The sequence below is a fragment of the Hetaerina americana genome, unplaced genomic scaffold (assembly GCF_022747635.1).
Source record: "Hetaerina americana unplaced genomic scaffold, ioHetAmer1.1.p SCAF_16, whole genome shotgun sequence".
NCBI classification, from domain to species: Eukaryota; Metazoa; Arthropoda; class Insecta; order Odonata; family Calopterygidae; genus Hetaerina; species Hetaerina americana.
Window position 1 is genome coordinate 12396326 of NW_027286719.1, and position 24148 is coordinate 12420473.

General features: G+C 38.8%; 1 protein-coding gene across 2 annotated transcripts in view; it reads left to right on the forward strand.

Moving 5' to 3' along the window:
- The first annotated feature begins 604 nt into the window (after positions 1–604).
- Positions 605–24148, forward strand: part of LOC139687020 (neuropeptide SIFamide receptor-like) — a 465437-nt gene continuing 441893 nt past the window's right edge. For both annotated transcript variants that reach the window (XM_071584113.1, XM_071584112.1), the window contains exon 1: positions 605–1563. In XM_071584113.1, the coding sequence (XP_071440214.1) occupies positions 837–1563 (727 nt within the window). In that variant the 5' untranslated portion in view covers positions 605–836. The remainder of the gene's footprint in view (positions 1564–24148) is intronic.

Sequence of the window (24148 nt, forward strand, 5' to 3'; positions counted from 1 at the left end):
CACGAACGTACATCCGCGTCTCGCGTGCAAGTGCTTGATCGACCGTCACAACCACGCCTGCTGGGGAATGCGACCGAAGTGAAGTGGCTTCTGGCTACCGCGGAGCGTGCGTACTACCCAGTCTCCTCCCTGCTCCCATTCTCCCCCTCCGCCCCGGACGAGAAAAAGCTCTCCCAAAACAACTAACTCTTCGTGCTACGTCTCCGAATATCCGCGACCCGCTTTCTACCGTTCTCAGCGCCCCTACACCCGCGCGCCCCCCACCCCAATCCGCCGCCCCACCCTAAGACCGGCCACACTCGTAACGCGCAATCTCCCCGCGTTCCTCTCCCCACCACTCGCCGGGTCCCCTCCCCGTCCCTCCTAAACCCACCCCTGATACCCGCCATCCCTCTCCTCATACCTCCCGCCCTCTCTGCCGATACCGGGCGACAAAACCGTGCGGTGCACTCCTCCGGGCCCCACACATTTGCCACAAGCCACCGGAGTCGGACGGCCAAGGTTGAGCGTAAGGGATATATGCATATATGTATACATATATAAGTACATATATATGTATATATATATGACATATATATATATATACACATAGGGCCGTGGAAGGGGCAAGGAGTGGGCATCCGTGCGCGGATTCACTCCTGGCTTCTAGTTCCAGCCATCCTGCCGAAGATCGCGACTCGAGTGGTCGGCTGGAAGGAGAGCGAACGCCCATCGAGAAGGCAGCGATACTTTGGACTCTCTTTGGTCGCGAGAGAACTTCTCGTCGCTCGGGGTAGCCGGCGTTCTTCTCTGTCGTCACTCGGGAAAAGGTGCGGTGACCACGGTGTCGCCGTTTTATGATGCTGAAAAACGACAGCGGCAAACACCCTTCTTGGACCAGAAAGCCGGAGAGCGCGGACGACACAGTCAGCCCGAAGGCACAACATCGCATTTTCTCGCTGACATCGGCCCTCGAAATGGCATCCCTGCGCCTGCCGGAGTCTGAATATCCCGGCTTTGACGCCCACCGCCAGCTCGAATCCCCGGCGGCAACGGCCGTTGCCGCCGGCGCCGAGGGCGGCTCGAGAATACTCGGCTTCTCCGTCGACTCGGAACGGAACCACGTCACGTCGGCCTCTGTCGCCGCTTCGACGGAGATCCACCGCGTTGGTACGGGGATCTACGAAGCTTTCGGTGGTCCCCTGCTGGCCGAGATCGGAGCCACAGCCAATGGGAGCGCCGTGATTCTCGGCGGTGCCGTTGTGCCTCCCATCCTGGCGGGCATTCCCATCGCCGAAGTCACCCTTGCAAACTCCAGCAATGCAACGGCATCACTCCTGGCGGAGCGACTGCCCACGGAGCTCTTCTACCGCCATTCACTGGCCATGACTGTCGTCTACTGCGTCGCCTACCTCATCGTCTTCGCTGTTGGCCTCGTCGGCAATTGCTTTGTCATCGCAGTAGTCTACCGATCTCCCAGAATGAGGACCGTCACGAACTACTTCATCGTAAACTTGGCGGCTGCTGACATCTTGGTCATCGTCTTTTGTCTCCCGGCTACACTAATGTCCAACATCTTCGTCCGTGAGTATTTTCCTTGCTTTAATTTTAATAACTTTATTTACTTTTTACCTGCCAAACATTCTATTACATTCACATACTTTCCATTAAAAATTTTAGTTTCTTAATTCATCTTAACGAGAAATTTGCAAATATCATTTCACCGGGAAATATAATTTTATTAGAAGGTTTTGCAAATGGTTGGGGAACAAATAATACCATTTGTAACGTCACGTTCGTAGCAGTTTTAATAGTTTATGCATATCATGAAAATGTTTTCCAATATTGCTCAAAATTATGTATCTAATCTAAGATTATACCTAAACATGACTAATGAAAGTTACATGTTTTTTAAATTAATCGCGCTCAATTGATGAAAAATGAAATTTAGGATTACTGAAGTAACTCGAATGGCATAGGGATATTAAATTTAGCAAGCCTCTTTCAATTTCTTCAGTCTTATCTATAGTTCTCATTATACTCATTTCCATCCTTTATACAAATCAGTATTTATGTTCGAATTCCTAATAAAATTGTGCTCACGAAGTAGAATGGTCCACCTTACGGACAATAAATTATTGGAGCTAAGTGATTTATTCCGAATTTTACTCGCCCCGATCAATTTTCCGTTAAATTCAAACGAGGACTGAGTCTTACCTTAGGAGTTTTAATCAAACTGAAGCTTTAAGAACCAAATTTTCCTCTGTTTTCCGTTAAACCTGTTGCAACTTGATAGCACTATACCATTATTTACCGCTGTTAATTCACAATCAGTGTTAAGCCGCGGAAGCTATGTCTTTATTAACAGATTATGATTTTGGGCGAAAACAACTCCTCATTAAAACACAACAACACACTACTTTCCGAAATGGCATATCATCTCAATTAAAAATTTGAATAATACCCTCAAATACGTATTCCTTAAAGTGAATAAACCCGATGAAGAATAATGATTTCATTAGCATCTTATGTCTGAACACGTCTACAAGTCCTGGGGAATCACAAAAATACAAAGAATTAGCTCCCGGAAATATCTAAAAATTTTCATTCAATTTGCAACATGCATTGCCTCATAAACACCCGATATCCCAAATTAAATGAATTAGTGCATTTCCAGGCTCCAATGGATTTTATCGCAATGATAGCAGTTATATAGGTAAAGACAAGAATGTAAATCAAAGTCTAAAAGTAGATGCTGATCATGGATCATTTGCATAAAATTTAAGCTAAAAATGACGTTACAAAAGCTTTAATTGCACATCTTCTTCGTGCTTTCTGCTTTATGTTGCACTAAAACCTCAAATTCTCTTTCGTTCATGACATGTTTATGAACAGAAGTTAGACCATCTATTTCCGTTTCGAAATTTAAATCATGAAAAATGTAAAATAATTGGAAGGGACGCAAATGGAAGAACGGGTACCGTACCTCAAGAGTTCTTGCGGAGAAAGGTAATGCTCGGAAGAGGTCATGAGAGAACTGTGACAAATTACTTTTCACTCATGAGAATACACGTGGTTCCAAAAGATTGATTCAATATGGAACTTTTCCAAAAAAGGTTGGCGTTTTGAATGGGCAATAAAGAAGCTGTTCAGGAAGGGACCATTTCCGAGTCACCTGGCGCAAAAAGGCCATTCAGAGTTAGTGTTTGCAGCTTACGCTTTTGCTCTCCGGCTGTATAAATTTTACCAACAAGTCTACGATTTATTAGTGCCATGAGTAGGTAGACAATTTTAAATTCTAATTACACCTGATTATTCCCACCGTGGTAATAATTTTCAGTTGAAAATTCATTTACTGAATCCTCCTCAACTCTATCAAAGTATTTCGCATTCCCTGAAAATATAACGCGGCATTTTTCACGCTACAGGTTTCCTATTTTACTATTTCAGTGCATTTTCTTCTGTTACTTGCTATTCACCGCATAATGACAAGATATTTAGTCGAACCATCAATGTATTAAATGTTAAATGGAGGAGTGGTAACAATTTCATTGAATGGACAAAAGTTAAAATAAACAATGCGAAATTAATGGTCACAGGGAGATATATATGCTAGAGAGAGGCAATTAATTGAATCAATAATCAAGAGATATAATGGGTCTTTTTTACAAAAATTACCAATTAAAACCGTGGAATTTATCAGATTTGCCAAATTAAAGTTCTCAATTTTAACCTCAATGCTAACTTTCAGTCATATTTCGACACCAAAAACGTTAAATGCGTGTTCTTCATTCTAGAAACCCTATAGGAATATTCTAAAAATAAAGTTATAAAATTAAAATTGAAATAATTGATTGACTAATATTAATTCACTGTTGACTGCAGTTACACCATACTCAACACTCGCGGCTCGAGTTCATTCACTGAACAAGAAATAGCTCATATGTATGAAGTATTTCTATTTTGTGTGACCAAGTTATTTGTATTGTGACAATATATAAAAAAACCTTTCATAAATTTCCTAATCTTTTAAAACATTCTCCATAGATACATTAGATTCCATTTAAAATTAATGCATTAATCTCTTCTATTTCAAAATTAAAAATATAAGAAAATTCCAAAACTGTTCAATGATTCCTAAATTCTCTTTCCTGCTAAGTAATTATCCTATTACCGATTGTCTGCAGTCAGTTTACTATGCAAAATATTGTCCGAAGTCGTATGTATTCAATGCCTAAAAATTTGACAAATACTATGTTTACTAGTGTCATTTCTTATAATAATTTTTTCCTTGTGTTCCAAAAACATTAAATTTCCCTCGCATTATTTCCGTAGGCTATCAGTTCTAAGCAATTAAATTTTTGCGAAACGTAATCTGATCTCTAGTTAAATTAATTTCATCATCGGCACCTATGTTTTAGGATGTTGTACTGTTACTGTTTATTTACTGCTGACACACAAAAAATATAACGTAAACTGCGTACTTGGTAATAAGGTATTCTCCGGAAGACCATTGAATGTAACTACGTCGTATGAGATAACATACCTTCAAAGATTAGAATCTATGTAGTATACTATTTTAAATAAATTATTTAGATTTATACATTCATTCTTAATATTTGCACTTTGCACGCTCCCGTGTTTCATAGAAATGATTATCATTAATCACCTCTTAGAATATCCAACAAAATAGGAGAAACTCGCAAAATAATATTGCAAAAATTTGAATAATAAGGTATTTGAATTGTTGACTAATTTAGCTTATATCCAGATACATTCAATTAAAAATTACATAATTGACCGCATCTTGTTTTATAAGCATGAGAACATTTAAATCAAGTCCAAATGTCATTCACTTTGTCGCCAAGATACACTAAGTCATAACGTTTGTCAAGTATATATTAGAAATTATCGCTAAATGAACCGTTGATTACTTACGATTCAATATTATCTTTAGAGGCGATGTGAGGTACACATAAAACCGGTCTTTTTCTAGTTCGATTTGCTCGCGGCCGCAAAAGTGATGTTTAACTGTTTTAACAATTCTACCTGGGACAATATAAATGATTCACCCTTAATATGTATTCCCTTCAGGTTTTTTTGGTTTGATGAAATAAAGATATGAATAAGTGACAGGAATAACTATGAGTAGAGAATTACGTAAACGATTCTCGGTGACTACTAATTATAGCTCTATTATGACTCACCAATTTCTGTCACTTTCATGCATTTGATGACGGATATTCCTCATCACTTTATGATAGCGTCAATTGCAAAATTGTGATTATAATGCCATTTTATTTTAAGAACTTTTTCAATAGTTTATGAATATCTCAATTACATCATTTTGACAGGCATATTTGTATATAAATGCCTGAGTGAATTAAGCATTCACTTCCCAATTAGGGCTTGGGTGTTCATTTTGTTTCGTAGATAAAAGTTGAATTCTCTTGTTATTTTTTAAAATTTTAAATAGCACTTTTCTCCTTGTATTGTATACTCATGGTTTCGTTTGCTTTGCGATTTTGTCCGTAATCTGTGTCCGCTCTTAAAATGCTGTTAAAACAGCTATAATCATTATCTTATCTGCGTACTTGCATTTAAAACCTTACCTAAACCTTTTAGAGATGGATCTTTAGTTATTGCCCACCCAATCTCGAGACAATCAAACTGGGCTTTCTTTAATTAAATAATAACCCAATATTTCAATAAGACGACTAAAAATCTATGTTGATGAAATGAAATGACATCAAATATGGAAGTACATTTTACAATGCTATAAAGTTATATTTAACTTTTCCTTGCTTTTATCAACCGCAAAACATTCAGCAATTAATTTTCACCTCACCAGTTTTTCACACGTTGCTTTCATATGTTTGACACTAATTACATCTCTGAACGCAATTGAACCAGGCAATGAAATCGCTATTGAACGAAAGTATATAAAAACCACAGCGGAGCGAGACAAATTTTTAAGTTGAGAATACATACACAATGCAAAATAAATGGGAGGATTGCCATTAAACTGGATTCTTAATGGTCTGTTATTAATGACAAATTTACGACAGACATGTGGAGGACGGAGACCATAACCAAAGCGGCCAAATTTCCAACAGTCCTATTGTATTTTAAATTAATCTACGTTAAAGTTTGATTATAGTGGAAACAAATAAATCGTTATTTTAAATTGATCTTTAAAATCATCTATATTTTCGTATAGCACAAAAGTAACGCATCATATTTAATATTCGGGCATATATTGGTTTATATTCTCCAATCCACAAATACAATTGGCTGCAGAATACGAAAACTCAATAAGTAATGTTAATTAACGATTATTTATGTACAAATAGTGGTGTAATATCATATATTGGTTTGTAAAAATGATACAAAGCACTCCGGAATACCCACGAACCACTTAGAAATAATTTTGAATTTCCAACCTAAAAACGCAAAAAAAAAGAGAAATGAAGGAGGACGTTTATTTAAATAAGATCTTATTGAAATAGTACAATAATGCTCTAAAAATCACTAAATATTGCTCAAAAGCATTAAAGACCAATGGAATGAGGCAAGGGAATGTAATCTACCGAATGGAATTTGGAGGGGGAACGTCAAAAAAGATTCTAAGACCACTGCGCTGAAAGACTTCTGCTGTCGCAATTACATGAAGCACTGGAGGAGCAGCAAATATTTGCCACCTGACTGAGTATCATAATAATAGACTTCATTGTTTTCATCATTTTCACATATGTGTACGATTGATGCAATATATCGAAAAAAGTTTGAATTAAGTGTAATCCGTTTGAAAAATGTAGGCATATTTCCCATCACAAGGGAAAGATTCAATCACTTCAAAACTAATATGATCCCTCTAACGCTAATATACCTGCGATGAAATCATCCTAGAGTGACTTTATTTATTTAATATTCTGATGACATATCTTACAAGATATGTAATATTATTTTTTCGAGGGATATTAATTGAATGTCACAAACACGTCGCACTATTTCAATAGTTAGATTGCAAAATCCATAAGTTTTGAATCGCCCGAACGCCCTTCCAAATTCTGTGTCGGGTACTGAAACCATTGTACGCTGAGGAAATCTACAACATCAAATACGTCGAATTCGGTGCTAGGAGGCTCTTAGCGGAGGAAGAGATTCTTTGCCTTTACAAAACTCATTTCATGTGAGATGCGGTCAGGAGAAAATGGCTTCAGTATTTGTCATTTGCTTTCAGCCATGCTACCTACAAACTTACATTGGATTGAGTATATGAGTTCCTCAGGCATTGCTGTTCCATTACACAACAAAATCACGTAGATGTCTACTTCATGACAAAACAACTTATCAGGAGTGATCGAGACCCGAAAATTTGATTTACTAGTATAAAACAATAAACCCCTACCCATAAGGGTAGGTGATAAAAGTAAACATTTTTTTTAGGCATCCAGTGTATTATAAATTTTGTCTATGGTAAACTTCAGACGAGTTGAAGAAATACTCCCAATATGTTTTCCAAGGGTTCAGTGAGCCTCCTCATCAGTTAGAATTTACATTGACTAAACATTACATAACAAAGATAGATTTTATGATGGAAAATTTATCCACTTTTGTCTGAGAAGATGAAATCTCATGACTGCCATGAATCTTCAACCGACTTCCGCTGCACTTAACTCTCCTGGTCACGTATGCGGTTTCGTCAGGGGAGGCGCTAGCGAAAGTGCTTCCTAACTGTAAAATCCAATGATTTTGTTGAAATTAATTCAGCTTCAGCCGCGTTTGATTTTACCGTTATCCATTTATTTTATAGATAACCGCAGTGACTATCAGTGCCATGTTTTTATATTTGGGGTATCTTACAGCCGTAATAATGAACGTCCATACTCACGCTGGCACAACACAGTAAGTAAGTTTCAATGCAACAATTTCAGAGCGTAAAAATTTCTTTCTTTGGAATATGACAGTAAGTAAGGCCGCTACTTGAACAGTAATGGATCAAATATAAACAGAGGCTTTTTTATTCCCATCCCGATTACTCAATGGAAAACACACTTTTCAATATGGGTATCGAAAAGTAGTAGTTGCTTAGATGCTTTTCCTCAATATTTATTTCTTTTAAAAAATTCTGCAAAACAGGTCATGTTTTACTCCAATTAGTCCCCAATCCAATTTTACAGTTCTCTAAAACCTATAAAAACATTGCCCCGTTTTCAAAAAATTCAATAGGAACAGCAAAATCCTGTGTCATTTTTGTCAGGTCATTACTATTAAAAATCACGTTAAAACGGAGTGTTAGAGTGATTAGGCAGTAATGAGGTAATTTCCATAAAGAATTAAGGTTTCTTAATACATTTTGAGAAGCTCCCCCAGGGCAGAGATGAAAACCATTTAGTTCTCATGTATAGAGTTTACGCAATAACATGATTAACGATAGAACCATTAAGCCACATCTGCTTGCTTCTATTTTATGGAATTATCACTCGCTTCCGATCATTTTTAAACTCTTTACGAAGTTGTGATTGTGCCATTATCGCCAAACAAACTCCCCTTACGCCCTCTAATGGAGCGTCTCCCTAATCTCTCTCCTTCACACTCCCACTCGGACTCCCGCCCCCTGAATTCAGCCTACCACCTTCATTCTTTTCCTTTAAAATCTCCCCTCACCATTTTGTCCGGCTGACCCGCTGCTATAATATCCACTGGCATAAAATTTATTCGGTATTCAATTTATTAGTCTAATTCTTCCTAGTCCATCCACGTGAAGCGATTCGGGGCTGCCCTTATTTCACTTTCATTCTGAATGCCAATTTTTATCCAACTGTATAATCTTACTTGTTGCTTCGGATAAGGATTTGGAAGTTGCAGAGATGAAAATTTTCGATTATATCTTAATGGTGTTAAATAAGTCTAAGTTTTAACCACGATCTTTTATCCATTGATATTATTGATTTATAGTAATATGTATATATATATATATATATTTATTTATTTATTTATTTAAATTTTTCTTATTTTGAGATTGCCTATTTATTTGATCTTATAGATGGGAAAAAACTGCCTACGATAAAAATAAAAGAAATTTTTCCACCCATAATAAATGCCATTAATGTCAGTAACTGTTAAAAAGACTTTTCAACATCACAAAGGAACACAAATTTCAATAACATTCCTTAGCTGCACTGACTCGTTCTGAAAATTAAAATTGATGATTTCACGTCTCATATCCACTGTAAGGTTCTATGTTTTTGACTTTCAATGTGGTGCATAAGACTGCATATTTAAGAAAGAAACAATGCATTTCACATTTATTGATGATTATCGCCAATTTAAATCATTATATGGTAGTAGCTAGTTGAGCTTGTTTAAAATCGAGAGATGTTGCTCGACTGCAAAATGTTCGCCCAACAAAATTGCATGTAAACAAAGTCCCTCACACCCTCACCTCTGTAATCATGGTGACTTCGTTTGCACTTTTCCGCCCTCTGCTCCATTATAAACTATTTTCTTTTTCTCCACCACAACGCAATCCACTTAGATTCCAATGCTGCCGCTACACAGAAAATGGGCCAATAATCCCCGGCCAAATGGAATCACGTATAACACATGACAAATTGTACATTTAATTTCTGACCTTCAGAGGTCGCATCCATTCATTCTAATCCTTATGCGATGCATTGATTTCTAGCCGCACTTTATATCAATTTGAGAAAAGGTTTCCAAATTATGCCTGAAAAGAATTTTTCAGCTGCTTAGAGAAAGTTATTACAACGTCACAATGTAAATTTCACTAGATGATGTAATAAAATTGAGGGGATGTTTTAACTCTGAGCCTTCTTCAAAACCAAGGAAAGTTGTTAATAACAATTAATTTCTTTTACTATGGAGAACACTATCCCACCAATAAATATCTATTCGATGTAGAGGAAGTAGTTTCAACTGGAATAGGTACACTTTGTTTTTTTCGGCAACAGCTTGGTTATGTTAACTTCTAGTAAAGTTTCACAAACTGATTATATCAATGGCAATTGACTGTGACAAATAGCTAAAAATCTAGTTGATATTTCAAATGAATAGCCTCGGGCTAATGTTATAACGCGCTATAACATAACGTGCTAAGCACAAAGGAATCAAATCATTAAATTAAGCGTTTGTTTAAAGGCCACGGAAATTTTGCAAATGATAGTTGATGTTACCATGTTAATAAAATAAATATATTCATTGAACACTGAAATCAAATGTTTTTCTATGAATCTTGCCTGATATTATCGACTAGAACTCATCTTTCATACAATCGCCCCCATTCTCATAATCAAAATCCTCCCCATTATCGCACTTAAGATGGAAGCAGATAGCATCATAAATTCCAATTTCAGCTATTTTATTGTTTTGGTTTTAAGAACAATTAGCTTCGAACATTAATTCCTCGAAAGACTTCACGACTTTCCATATCAGGGAAAATATTATTTCAATAGCAATAAATGTTTGCTCTAGTGCTTTGCTAATCAGGTTGAATTAAGCATGTTTGATTTTTCTATGCCGGCATATTGTGCAACACAGAAAAACAACTGTCATGAACGCCTACATTTGTGAAGCACATGACGTGGTCGGCCGACTCTCTTTCCCGTGTATGTGAGGCGAGCCTAATGACGCACGACACTCAATCCTCCCCTATCACACCGTTTTACGGTAGTGGAGAAAGATCTCCAAGGGTAACCCTGAGCCTCTTATGCCTTGGGACACGGGCACAAATTCCATTTCATTGAGCTCTCAATCCTGTTTAGAATATGCCCAAAGCTAAACATTTGAAATAAACCAACTTAAGCATAATTATTTAAGCACAGTTTATCTCATGATAATTACAGAACTGAAACCTTATATATTAAAAAAATATTTATTTAGCAACTAAATCCGATATTAAAAGATTCGGTTGCCCGGAGTAATAGAATTTGATGGTACGTGAAACCATTTTCGTTGAACAGAAGATTGCTTTTAAATTATAGCCAATTTTTCAAAGAGTTTTAATAATACCATAATAATAGGTTTTTATTGAAATAAAAATTAAACAACTTGGCTTTTCCACGTAGAAATTTTTATTTACGACCTAGGTTTCGTTGTGGTATAACATCATCAGGTCCGTTGTACCATAAAGAAACCTAGGTCGTAAATTTTGATGGCCCACCATTATAATTTTTTGGCGCCCTTTGCTTCAAAAGAGCATCCAGGTTCCCTGTGCCCTTCGAAAAGGCTAAGTCTTCGTTATATCTTCGTCAATCAAGGAACCTTTCAATCCAATGTCTCCGACATATTTTTCATTCTTACTATTTTATATTTCTCAAATACTTATCGCGGGTCCAGCTGTGACCTCGACAAAGCGAAGTAACATCTGTCGCTCCAATTTTCATTAGATTTTCAAGGCTCCAGCTTAATGGAACTTAGCTTGTTTAATATCGCCCGGCATATTTTTCTGATTTATACACGTATAAAGAATAGAGAATGCCAGGGTTAAATACGCCACGTAACCAGCATTTCTCCCTGGCTTCTCGGAATACTCCAGCTCGGACTCCTCCCAGCACCTTTACTCTCCATTTGTGCCACACTGCGTTCACCCCAAGTTTCCCCCCCCCACACTCATTCTTCCCTCGCGACCTGGAATTTCTTCCCCTTCTCCCCGATTTCCATGTGGATCGGATGTCTATTCTAGAATGGATCGGAAGAACCTATCCGAGGCACCATTTCCCATTTCTAAACTCAATACACTTCATGAAAATGGCTCACTATTCAGCGGCATACCAATCTCTTAGAATGCTGAGATTAATTTCTTATGCAGTTTTCTGTCCGTGATATGCGAAAACAGGGTCTTGCTGCTTTTTTTCATCTCTTGGCTAATACTACTTTTCAATGCACTCCAACTGTACTTATAACCAAGTTGATCGAGTAGTTTCAGGCGTGATGTGGGGGAATGTGATTTGCTACCACCCGTTCTTTATTATAGCCAAGTGACCTATCTGCCAGTAGGAGTAAAAATGACCTCAACTGTAAGTCAACTTCCCTGGCCAAATGTAAGTCACCTTCCGAAATCGCCCATCGTTTAACATATTTGCTGTCCTCTTCCACTGCACGCGAAGGGAGTGGGGTATGAGATGGGTATTTCACTTGATCTGTTTTTACGTTCGGTCCATATATTTTCTGATAGTGTCACTTCTTCTGGTCTTTCAAAACTTCAGCCTTATCCCTTCTATTTTTTATCTTCGATGGGCTTCATTTCAAGTAATGAACTAATAAATTAACTCTCCATGGAAGCAGTGAGCACAAAGAGCAATCATTAAAACATAAATACATACGCATGGAGAATGTGGTATGTTCAACAACTTTAGGTACAATTTTGTAATTGAAATTATGGTTCATCTCTAAGTGAATGAGATTTTTCCAGCACATTGCAAAGACAAATGTTTTAGCGTCTGTGATTATGGAATAGCGCCTTTAGGGTTTATTTTAAGCTACGAATTTTAAGTGGCAAACAATTGGGTTTTTACCAAAAAACGGATCTGATTACAATATGTTTATTTTGATGAAAATGGTTATGATTGTCATAAAAATATGGATGAAATATTTAGAGAAAAGTCGATGCTAAAATCGATACGCCCATTTATTAGTTCTAATATGCATTTTTGACAATTGTATTCTATGGACTAATGAGATGGGACGGAACTTTTACCCAGCTACAAGCATCAGGAAATATCCAACAAATTTACATCCAATATCCTCCACCTGGAATTTAGTAAAGATCTTGAAATTAATCAAATTTGAAAGAATGTATATACAATCAAGAAGAAAAGTAAGGACATATGATATAATGATCACGATATCCGCTGGAGTTATATAAAGGGAATCTAAGCGTATTTCTGGTAGTATTGTGCGTTCGTCGACTGTTAGCATACAGTTGAAAGAAACAAAATTTCGAGTGCCTAAAGCCTTATATTAACGTAGAAAATGCTGATATAATAAAAGATAACGTATTCCACAATGGTACCACCTGCAAAAAGTAGGCCTTCCCTTTAAACTATATCTACATGCTCCCGCAAGCCACCGCAAGGGCTTGTGACGGGGAGGTGTTAGGTCACCACCTGTAAAAGGGAGCATAACCACATGCAAAATCAACAAATCCATGCAAATCTATTCCCACAGTGGCGTATACTTTCATGCAAAAACCCTTTCAACCTACAAGCATGCGAACACATATACCTACTATCAACTAACAAACAATTTCACTTAAGGATGCAGTAAAAATATACCCAATAACGTGCAAGCTAGAATTTGAAAAGTAAGAAGGTGAAATTCCACTACCGCATGGACATGCAACACAAAACGGTCTCCTCTGCACTTGGCGACTCTGCACTATGAAAGGGATTTATAAATATAACTTCAAGATATGGGGTGATGGTGGGAGCTAAATGCTTCAGCACCCTAGCCGGCATATTTTCGGGAGCCAAGGTTAGGTTAAATCTTAATGAGCAATTTAATGATTCCTTTTTCGTCTGCTATAATATTCGTCATGAGTTTAGTATGTATTGCATGTGGGAGATCCTCAGTGGCAACATCGTTCGTGAAAACGCATTGGAAGAATTTTTTGAGAATATTAGCTTTACCCTCACTATCAGTATGAATGATATTATTACAATCCTTGAAGCAAGCCACGGTTTCCTGACACCTTTTTACCTACCTAACAAATGACCAGAATACCTTTAGGGTGACTGTCCAAATACTCACAGAGTACTTCACGATAAATTTTTCGTAAGGTACTGCGTAATATTCTTTTAGTTTCTTTTTTATGAGATCTATACTTGAGCAATAGGTGTCTTTCTCCCAGGTCTCGCCTGCTCTCTTTGCTCAAGAATGTAACATTCTTAGCCTTCGAAGGGCTTTCCTAACGCCATTATTGTACCCCCTGAGGTTGAGATTTGTTTTAATGTAATTTATAGGGATGATGATGATGTGATGCCTCTTTTCATGCATAAAATATTGACAATTTTTTTCCAAGCTTCTTCCACGTTGACTGAAGCGCATTTTGAAATCTACTAGTGAAGAATTTAATTTATTGGCTAAATTTTCCAAAATTTTCTGTATGGTGACGATAATTTTTTTGTGTTTAGTAATCTTTTTTAGTCGAAGTTGACATGAAGAAATTTATGGTAACTGAAGGCCGCGTCATTAGCTACAGTCATAATCTTGGTGTGTTCGGAAGAGGTCTACATGTTTTTTCCACGGGTGGATTGTGTGCTGTTTGATAAAGGGAGTTTCTCAGAACTAATTTTAATGATTAAATACCAGAATCGCGGTCAGGGATACGAATTTGATGCTATTATTGTCCCAATCTATACCGGGGAGATCATGTTGAAGCTGCCATTATTTTTACATTGTAAAATAGTGCATTTTTTCGTCGAGTGTATGAGGTGCTTGAATGACTGAGTCTGGAGGCTTATAAAAGGAGCATAAGTTATTCTTGTGTTGAATACATTGTAGTGAGATGTATCAAGCACCTTCTATGTTATTAGTATTAAATACGCGTCGTTTGCTTTCAAAAGTACTATTCGCTGCCACGAAAACTCCTCCTCTAAGTCTTCTACGTGTCGGTAAACTGCGAAATCTCTTGGGACACTTTCTCGGTCGTTTATATCACTATGGAGCCAACTCACTGTGCCTAAAACTACATCAGCGTAGTAACTTCAGATTATATGTTCGTGGTCAACTCTCTTATTTTTGAGCCTTTTTCAGTTCAATACAAGGATGGATTGATTATTTTTATTTTGAATTACACCCGTATTAACGTATTAATGTAAAATAGTACGCGTTTGGAGAGAAGTACGGGTAAAATGTCTTTCGGCAATAATGCCAATGTAGCCCGTTCCTTTTGTATGGCTATTAATGAATTTATCTACACCATCCGCAGTGACAGCAGATATCTGAAAATTGCGCATAAATTATTTTAACGGTTATTAAGAAGGAATGGTATAGCATTGCAATCTCAAATATTTACAATAAACTGCCTATTACTTATCCTACACTTTATTATTAACGAGAGTGTTTGAAGTGTTTCTGCCTAGAAGTGTAAATCCCTGGGCATAGAAAATGCAGTGAATATAAAGCAACAGGAATAATCTAAAATAATGGAGGAATCGATTCAAAGTAGAATTAAATAACGACTATTTATTATCTTAGAGTTAACAAAATATTTCATTGGAGCGACTAAACTCTCCTGGCTCATTACGATATTACTGATATCAGGACAAGGTTGAATTGAATAAGCCAAAGATTAATAATGAATATTGAAGTCATGAAGCATATAGCCAATGAGGTCCTGTTATTAGTGAGCATTTAAAGTGAGGGGGTTATTCAGAAATATATGGACAAAAGATTATGTAGCAGACATAAATGTAAGTCGAATTGTTCTGAAAAAATTAAAAAAAGATCCTTAAGATGCGAAATATGCGATAACATTGAAGTGTAAGTGCAGCAAGACTGGTAGTCATCCAATGTTAACATTGATTACTTTTTATTGCGAGGATATGCTTGAAATAAAATTCAATCCAACGTAAAAAGAAATCATTTGCACTAAATTGAACAATTGATCTCACACAGTCATTTTTGTGAGTTTTTTTAACAACGCGAAAGCTTTATTACTCTTATACTTTAAAATCATTATCATTATGCCGTTGAAATTTTTGAAAGTTGGGGAAAATTATTCTTACCTCTGATTTTCCAGACCCTGGGAAACATGATGCCTTGTTAAAGAGGAATTCCCTCTTCATCTCTGAGTACTTTCTTCCTCCCTTCATCCCGGCCAACATCCCTATCCTGTTCCTTCCCTTTCCTCGTTTGTCCAACGTTCTCCCCTCTATCACAGTCTTCAACATCCCCCTGCCGGTCAACACCCCCTTCATCCACTTTTCCTGCCTCCATTGGATTTCTCCCATCAAACCCCTATCCTTGCCCACCATACCAAGTACTTCCTCATTTGTTTTCTTCTCTGTCCATTTCACCTTCTCCTTTCTTCTCCACACCCACATTTCAAAAGCCTCCAGTCTACGTCTATCCTCCTGCTTCAATGATCACGTTTCCTCGCCGTACGTAGCCACGCTCCATATCAAAGTTTTTACGAGTCTTTTCTTAACATCCTTACTCAACGTCTCTGTCATCAACTCCCTCCTCCTAGTGAAAGCCTCTTTGCCTAGCGCAATTCTTCGCCTTACGTCCCTAATACTTTGACCGTGTTGGTCCAAAACGCGACCGAGATACGTAAACTGTTCTACCTACTCTAGTTTTTGCCCTCCTACTTTAATGTTAAGCTTAGCCTTTTTCTTTCTAGAAAATCGCATAACCTTTGTTTTAATAATATTGATTCTCATCCCATACCTGTCGCACTGAATTTTCAATTCACTCAGAAATGCTTGCAGCCCCTTGGCTGACAGACCAGCTAAAGCTTGGTCATCAGCAAACCTAACTGATTTTACGAATTCCCCGCCACCTTCATTCCTACCTCCAGTTCTTCCCATGCCTCTTTTATCATTTTCTCCGCATACAGGTTGAACAGCAAAGGTGTTAATGGGCAAGCCTGCCTTACACCCCTTCCTATCACTGCCCATCTGGGCATTTCTTTTTAACACCTCCCATCCGGACTCCCCGTTCCCCACTCGCACCTGAGCAGTCTGAGACATGTACACGTTGCGGATTGGCCTCCTTTCCCTCCAATCTATTCCTATTTTCTGCAGAATACTCATCAGTTTTTCCCAATTCACTCTATCAAACGCTTTTTCGAAATCTACGAAACAGGCAAATACCTCCTGGTTGTGTTCTATATTCCTCTCGATTAATAATCTCATTACTGCAATGGCATCACGCGTACCTCTCCCCTTCCTAAACCCAAACTGATCATCCCCTAAGTAATCATTTGCCCTACTCTCTATCCTTTTATTTATGATCCTAAGAACAACTTTAGCTGCGTGAGATATCAAACCTATTGTCCTATAGTCCTCACATGACATGGCCTTTACCTTTTTCGGAATAGAAACGAAAACTGATCTCACAAAGTCTTCCGGCCAGATTCCCTCCTCATACAAGGTTCGTCCGGAAAAAAAGTGTACTGAGCTCAGGAAAAAAAAATTATTACACTTTTACATATCTTAAGCTAATATTCCTCAAAATAAGACACTTGTGAATCGATACACTTGTTCCGGCGGCGTTCCCATTCCTGGAACGCTCCCGCGAAGGCATCATCGGGAACCTCTCGCAGCCCGTCAGAGCGGTGCTGGGCGCGCCTGGAGCGGCGGGAAAAAATCAGTAGTCAGTACACTTATTTTCCGGACGACCCTGTAAATGCTACGGATCAGCCCACATAGCCTCTTCCTCCCACATTTTCCTAAGCATTTTAAAAGTTCCATGGGAATGTTATCCACCCCCACGGCCTTATTTAGTTTCATCTCCCTTAATCCCCTTTTTATCTCATTGTCTAGTATGCCTGGACCTAAGCTGTCTTCCTCTACGTCATTTTCTTTTTCAATGTATAATTTTGTTGGTCTGAGTTCTTTACTATACAGTTCTTCTATATACTCCTTCCAACTCTCTTGGATATTTCCTGCGTCAACTATTACCTTACCCGCCTTATCTCTAACTGTTAGCATAGCTCTTCCTTTCTTACTTCCCGATAACGATTTAACTTTGCTGTACAGCGCACCAATTTCACCCTTCCGCTGCAGACTTTCCATATCCTCGCATTGCGTCTTCCATCATGATTCTTTTGCTATATTTGTTGCCCGCCTCAATTTATTGTTCAATTCTTTGAACTTTATTTTGCCTAATTCTGTATTTATAATCTTCCATTTTCGCCGCTCATCCATTTTTGTAACCATCTCATCCGTGATCCATGGTTTCCTAGTCCATTTAGCGTTAACGGTGTTCCAATAGTGTCTTTTGCAGCTTTAGACAACCCTTTTTTGATACATTCCCATTTTTCTTCGATGGTACTTAGCTGTCTACCATCCTCCATGATTTCCTCTACCGCCTGTTTGTATTCCTTCCTTTTCAACCCATTTAATGCTTCTACATTCCATTTTCTAACTCGCCGCCCCTGCCTTATCTTTTTGAAATGTACGCTACATTTCATAACAACTAAATTGTGGTCTGAGTCCGCGCATCCACTCCCGGGAAGCTGTGGGAATTTATCACACTGTTCCTATACCTGTGTCTAACCAGGATATAATCTAGCTGATATCTTCCTGAGTCACCTGGCATTTTCCATGTATACCTGCGTCTTTTGTGGTGTCTAAACCAAGTGTTGGTGATGACTAGCCCCTGTCTTCTGCAGAACTCAACTGCTTTCTCCCCGCGGTCATTCCTCGTGCCTAATCCGTAGTCCCCGGCCTCGTCACCATCTCTTCCTTCGCCTACCGTCGCATTCCAATCCCCCATCACTATCAAATGTTTCCCTGCAGGAACACACGCGATCATGTCCTCTAACTGATCGTATATCCTATCGACCTCTTCTTCCTTATGGTTACTCGGTGGCATGCATACCTGAATAATAACTAAGTTCGTCGGTTCTGCTTTTATCTCCACTAATAGTATTCTATCCGTTTCCTGCTCTATGTTGACTACGCTTCTTCTAACTGCTTCATTTAATACTATGGCAACCCCTCGTTGGCTCTCGTCCCCACCGCTGTATATTATTCTATGCTTATCACTCCAGTAATCCCCGCTATCTTTCCATCTCACCTCGCATAGGCCTAAAATATCTATATTTCCCCTTTCCATCTCTCGCTTAACATTCTCCAATATCCCTGTCCTTATCATTGTCCTAACATTCCACGTTCCTATTCTGACTAATGTTGTCTTCTTCTCCTGCGTCTTCTGTCCCGCTGCTGCTGGATTTCCCTTGCAAGGGTTTCGTGGGATGACGACTGCGGAAGCCTTGCCTCCCCCGCTGCCGGGCACGACACACGGCCGATTGGGCCGAGCTCCGTTGTTGCCAGGACTCAAAATATCTGTATAGTCCATCATATTTTTCTTGGGAATGATAATTGAGGTGGTTTCCCGTTGCCTTCCTCAATAGTGTTTTTAACGTGACACCATCACTTACTGGCCGCCCCACTGGGGTCAGATGCCATTGCAGCCGCCTCACTGAGGAGCAGACGCTGCGGGGACTACCTTTCGTCTGGCTCCTAACCTTCGACCTATCTGGCATGGGTGACCCTACCAGGAGCAATTTTTATTACTCCCGGCAGCACAGCTCTAGGGGTCATCGGAACGCACAAGTCCTTCCACCACGTCAAGGCTGTAGTCCGGGGAGGGATATATATATATATATATATATATATATATATATATATATATATATATATATATATATATATATATGTATATATATATATATATATGTTTATATATATATATAAACATATATATATATATATATATATATATATATATATATATATATATATATATATATATATATATATATATATATATATATATATATATATATCTTCAAAATGGAACGCTCTTCGGTGACGCACATATATATAAAAACAGAGATGTAGATTTTTAGAATAATGAGACACAAAGAAAGAGCAGTCACAATTTGTTATTTGACGTTTCGACAGCTCGGCTGTCGTCTGTCGGTTCTGAAGTGTCTCTATATTCTAAAAATCTACATTTGTGTTTTTATATATTAGTGCGTCGCCGAAGAGCGTTCCATTTTGAAGATATATATATATATATATATATATATATATATATATATATATATATATATATATATATATATATATATCCCTCCCCGGACTAAAGCCTTGACGTGGTGGAAGGGCTTGTACGTTCCGATAATCCCTGGAGCTTTGTTGGCGGGAATAATAATGATTGCTCTCGGTAGGGTCACCCATGCCAGATTGGTCGAAGGTTAGAAGCAAGACGAAAAATATTTCATGTAGCGTCTGTTCCTCAGTGAGACGACTGCAATGGCGTCTGACCACAGTGGGGTGGCCACTGAGTGAAGGTGTCACGTTAAAAACACTATTGAGGAAGGCAAGGCCAACCACCTCAATTATTATTCCCAATGCAACAATTTCAGAGTGTACAAATCGTTCGCCTTGACTGGGATTCGAACCCAGATACCTCAATATCCGGTCGAGTGCTTTGGCCACTTAAGCTATTGAGGCGTCCTTTTAAACTCAAAAATTTTGGGGCTTTTAAAGGAACTAGATGTTGTGACGAAATGCCGTACATTCAATGTCACAGTCATTCGTATTCGTGCGCGACGCGCCACAGTCCACGAGGTTAAAGGCAACTTTTAAGATAAATATGATGATCACCACAAGGAATATGAGTCCTGGAAACTACGGGGCTCGGCCCAATCAGCCCTTTGCCGCGCCCGGCAGCGGGGGAGGCAAGGTCGTCATCCCACGAAACCATTGTAAGTGAAAAACGGAAGCAGCAGGGCAGGAGAAGGAAATGAAAATAGTTAGAATGAGAACGTGGAAGGTTAGGACAATAATGAGGACAGTTAAATTGGAGAATATTATGCGAGAGTTGGAAAAGGGAAACATAGATATTCTAGGTCTATGCGGGGTGAGATGGAAGGATAGCGGGGATTACTGAAGTGATAATTGTAGAATAATATACAGGGGACGAGAGCCAACGAGGAGTTGCCATAGTATTGAATAAAGAGGTAGGAAGAATCGTAGTCAACATAGAGATGATTAAGGATAGATTATTACTGGTAGAGATAAAAGCAGAACCGACGAAATTGGTTATTATTCATGTATACATGCCAATAAGCAACCATACAGAGGAAGAAGTAGACAGGATATACGATCAGTTACGGGACATAATCGTTTGTGTTCCCGCAGGGAAACATTTGTTAGTGATCAGGGATTGGAATACGACGGTAGGCGAAGAAAGAGATCGTGATGAGTCAGGGGACTACTGTTTAGGCACGGGGAATGACCGCGGGGAGAAGCCAGTTGAGTTCTGCAGGTGACAGGGGTTAATCATCATCAACATTTGGTTTAGACACCACAAAACACCCAGATATTCATGGAAAATGCCAGGTGACTCAGAATGGTTGCAGCTAGATTATATTCTTGTAAGACACAAGTTTAGGAACAGTGTGATAAATTCCCAGAGCTTCCCGGGAGCGGATGCAGACTCTGACCACAATTTAGTTGTTAAAAAATGCAGCGTCCGTTTCAAAAAGACAAGGGGCGGCGGGTTAGAAAATGGAATGTAGAAGCATTAAATGGTTTGAAATGGAAGGAATACAAACAGGCGGTAGAGGAAATCATGGAGGATGGTAAAGAGCTTAGTACTATCAAAGAAAAATGGAAATGTGTCTAGAAAGTGTTGTCTAAAGCCACAGAAGTCACTATTGGAACTCTTGAAGTGAAAAGGACTACGAAGCCATGTACCGCGGATGAGATTATTAAAAAGATGGATGAGAGGAGAAAATTGGAGAACGTAAACAGAGAGTTAGGTAAAATGAAGCTATAGGCTATATAGCGAGATTGATCACTATCGGGAAGTAACAAAAAAAATCTATGCTATCAGTTAGAGATAACACGGGTAATATAATACCTGGCACAGGAAAGATCCAAGAGAGATGGAAGGAATATATAGAAGAACTGCATAGTAAAGAACTAAGAACCAACAAAGTTAGACATAGAAAAGGAGCATGACAAAGATGAATATTGCTTAGGTCCAGGCATACTTGACGATGAGATTGAAAGGACATTAAGGTAGAAGAAACTAAATAAGACCGTGGGGGTTGATAACATTCCTGCGGAACTCCTGAAATGTTTAGGAGAATGTGGGAGGAAGAGGATATATGGGTTGCTTCATGGTATCTAGGAGGAAGGAATATGGCTGAAAGACTTTGTTAAATCAATTATAGTTCCTATTCCGAAAAAGGTTGAGGCTATATTATGTGAAGACTACAGGACAGTAGGTGAAATATCCCACGCAGCTAAAGTTGTTCTCTGAATCATCAACAAAAGCATAGCGAGTAGGGCAAATAATTACTCAGGGGATGATAAGTTTGGGTTTAGGGAAGGAAGAGGTACGCAAGATGCCATTGCAGTAGTGAGATTATTAATCGAAAAGAACATAGAATAAAATTTCGTGGCATTAACCTCTATCATAGATTTCGAAAAACCTTTTAATACAGTGAATTGGGAAAAACTAATGAGCATATTGCAGAAAATAGGAATAGATTGGAGGGAAAGGAGGCTAATCAGCAACCTGTACAGGTCTCAGACTGCTCAGGCGCGAGTGAGGAACTGGGAGTCCGAATGGGCAGTGTTAGGAAGAGATGTAAGGCAGGTTTGCCCATTGTCACCGTTGCTGTTAAACCTTTATATAGAGGAGACGATTAAAGAGGCATGGGAAAAACTGGAGGTAGGAATGAACGTGGGTAGGGCATTCCTAAAATCGGTTAGGTTTCATGATGACCAAGCTTTAGTTTGTCTGTCAGCCAAGTAGTTGGAAGCATTGCTGAGTGAATTGGTAATTCAGTGCGACATGCATGGAATGAGAATCAATATTAATAAAACAAAGGTTATGCGATTTTCTAGAAAGAAAAAGGCCAAGTTTAACATTAAAATTGGAGGGCAAAAACTAGAGCAGGTAGAACAGTTTACGTATCTCGGAAGTGTTTTGGACCAACACGGTCAAAGTGGTACGGACGTAAGGAGAAGAAATGCGCTAGGCAAAGAGGCTTTAACAAGGAGGAGGGAGTTGATGACAGGGACGTTGAATAAGGATATTAAGAAAAGACTCGTAAAAACTTTGATACGGAACGTAGATATGTACGGCGCAGAAACGTCGTCATTGAAGAAGGACGGTAGACGTAGACTGGAAGCTTTTGAAATGCGCGTGTGGAGAAGAATGGAGAAGGTATAAATGGACAGAGACGGAAACAAATGAAGAAGTATTTGGTATGGTGGGCGAAGAGTGGAGTTTATTGGGAGAAATCCTATGGAGGCTGGAAAAGAAAAAGAAGACTAGAAGGGAGTATTGACCGGCCGTGAGATCTTGAAGACGGTAATGGAGGGGAGAATGTTACGCAAACGAGGAAAGAGAAGAAACAGGATAGGAATTTTGGGCTGGATGAAGGGGGAAAAAGTACTCAGAGATTAAGTGGGACCTGATGGAGAGTTGAATACTGGATTTTGTGTCACAAAATATTGATTTAGTGGCTGTGACCATCCAAAAACTTTCCTTAAGCGGTATATTACCTAATAATATATATAAGCCATAAACACAGTAATCAACCGGAAGGTCGGTTTGGTAGGTGTTGGTAGAGTTCACCCAGTACTAGCCCGGTGGCGTGTGAAATTCACACATTAGGGTAGGGGGGCCGGTTTTTTCCCTATGCCATTTATGGTTTCACAGGAAAATTTTTTATCCGAAAAATCACATAGCTTGGGTGAAGCAGCAGGTGCCCAGAGTGTCTTGCGTCTGGCGGGGGGTGTTAGGACACCACCCCTAATTTAGGAAAAAAACCGCATGCTAAAACCACAACTTCATGCATCCACAAAAAACATGGCATACATTCATGCAAGAACACTTACACCCCACACACATGCAAACACTCAAACTAACATACATATGCACCTGAAAGCATGCCTAACAGCTTTGCAGTGCTCAACTTTGTTCCGACAGAATGAATATTTGTATCTATCTATACTGGAATATATCTCCCTTAGTTTATCTTTGTGGTGTGATCTACCTAAGTAGTGTGGGGCCATTATAATTCCTTCGGTGTCATAGTTAAACTCGTTTGTTCTGAACATTTCTAAAAGTTTAAGCCTCGCTTGTTATCTCCGCACTTCAAGTGGTTCCCAGCCTAAATCCCCTAAGAGACCTGTCACACTTGTGTTCTTATCATAACAATTTTTAACGAATCTAGCGGATTTTTTCTGGACTTATTTAATTCGTTTTGCCAAATTTTCTCTCAAGGATCCCAAATACTTGCGTCATATTCCAAATGAAATCTAACAAGAGCAAAATAACACCTCTTTTTAACTTTCTCATCACATTTCCCCACCACCCGTTTTATGAAGCCAAGTTTCTTTAAAGTTGATATGCATATTGTCCTGATATGTGCTCCCCATGA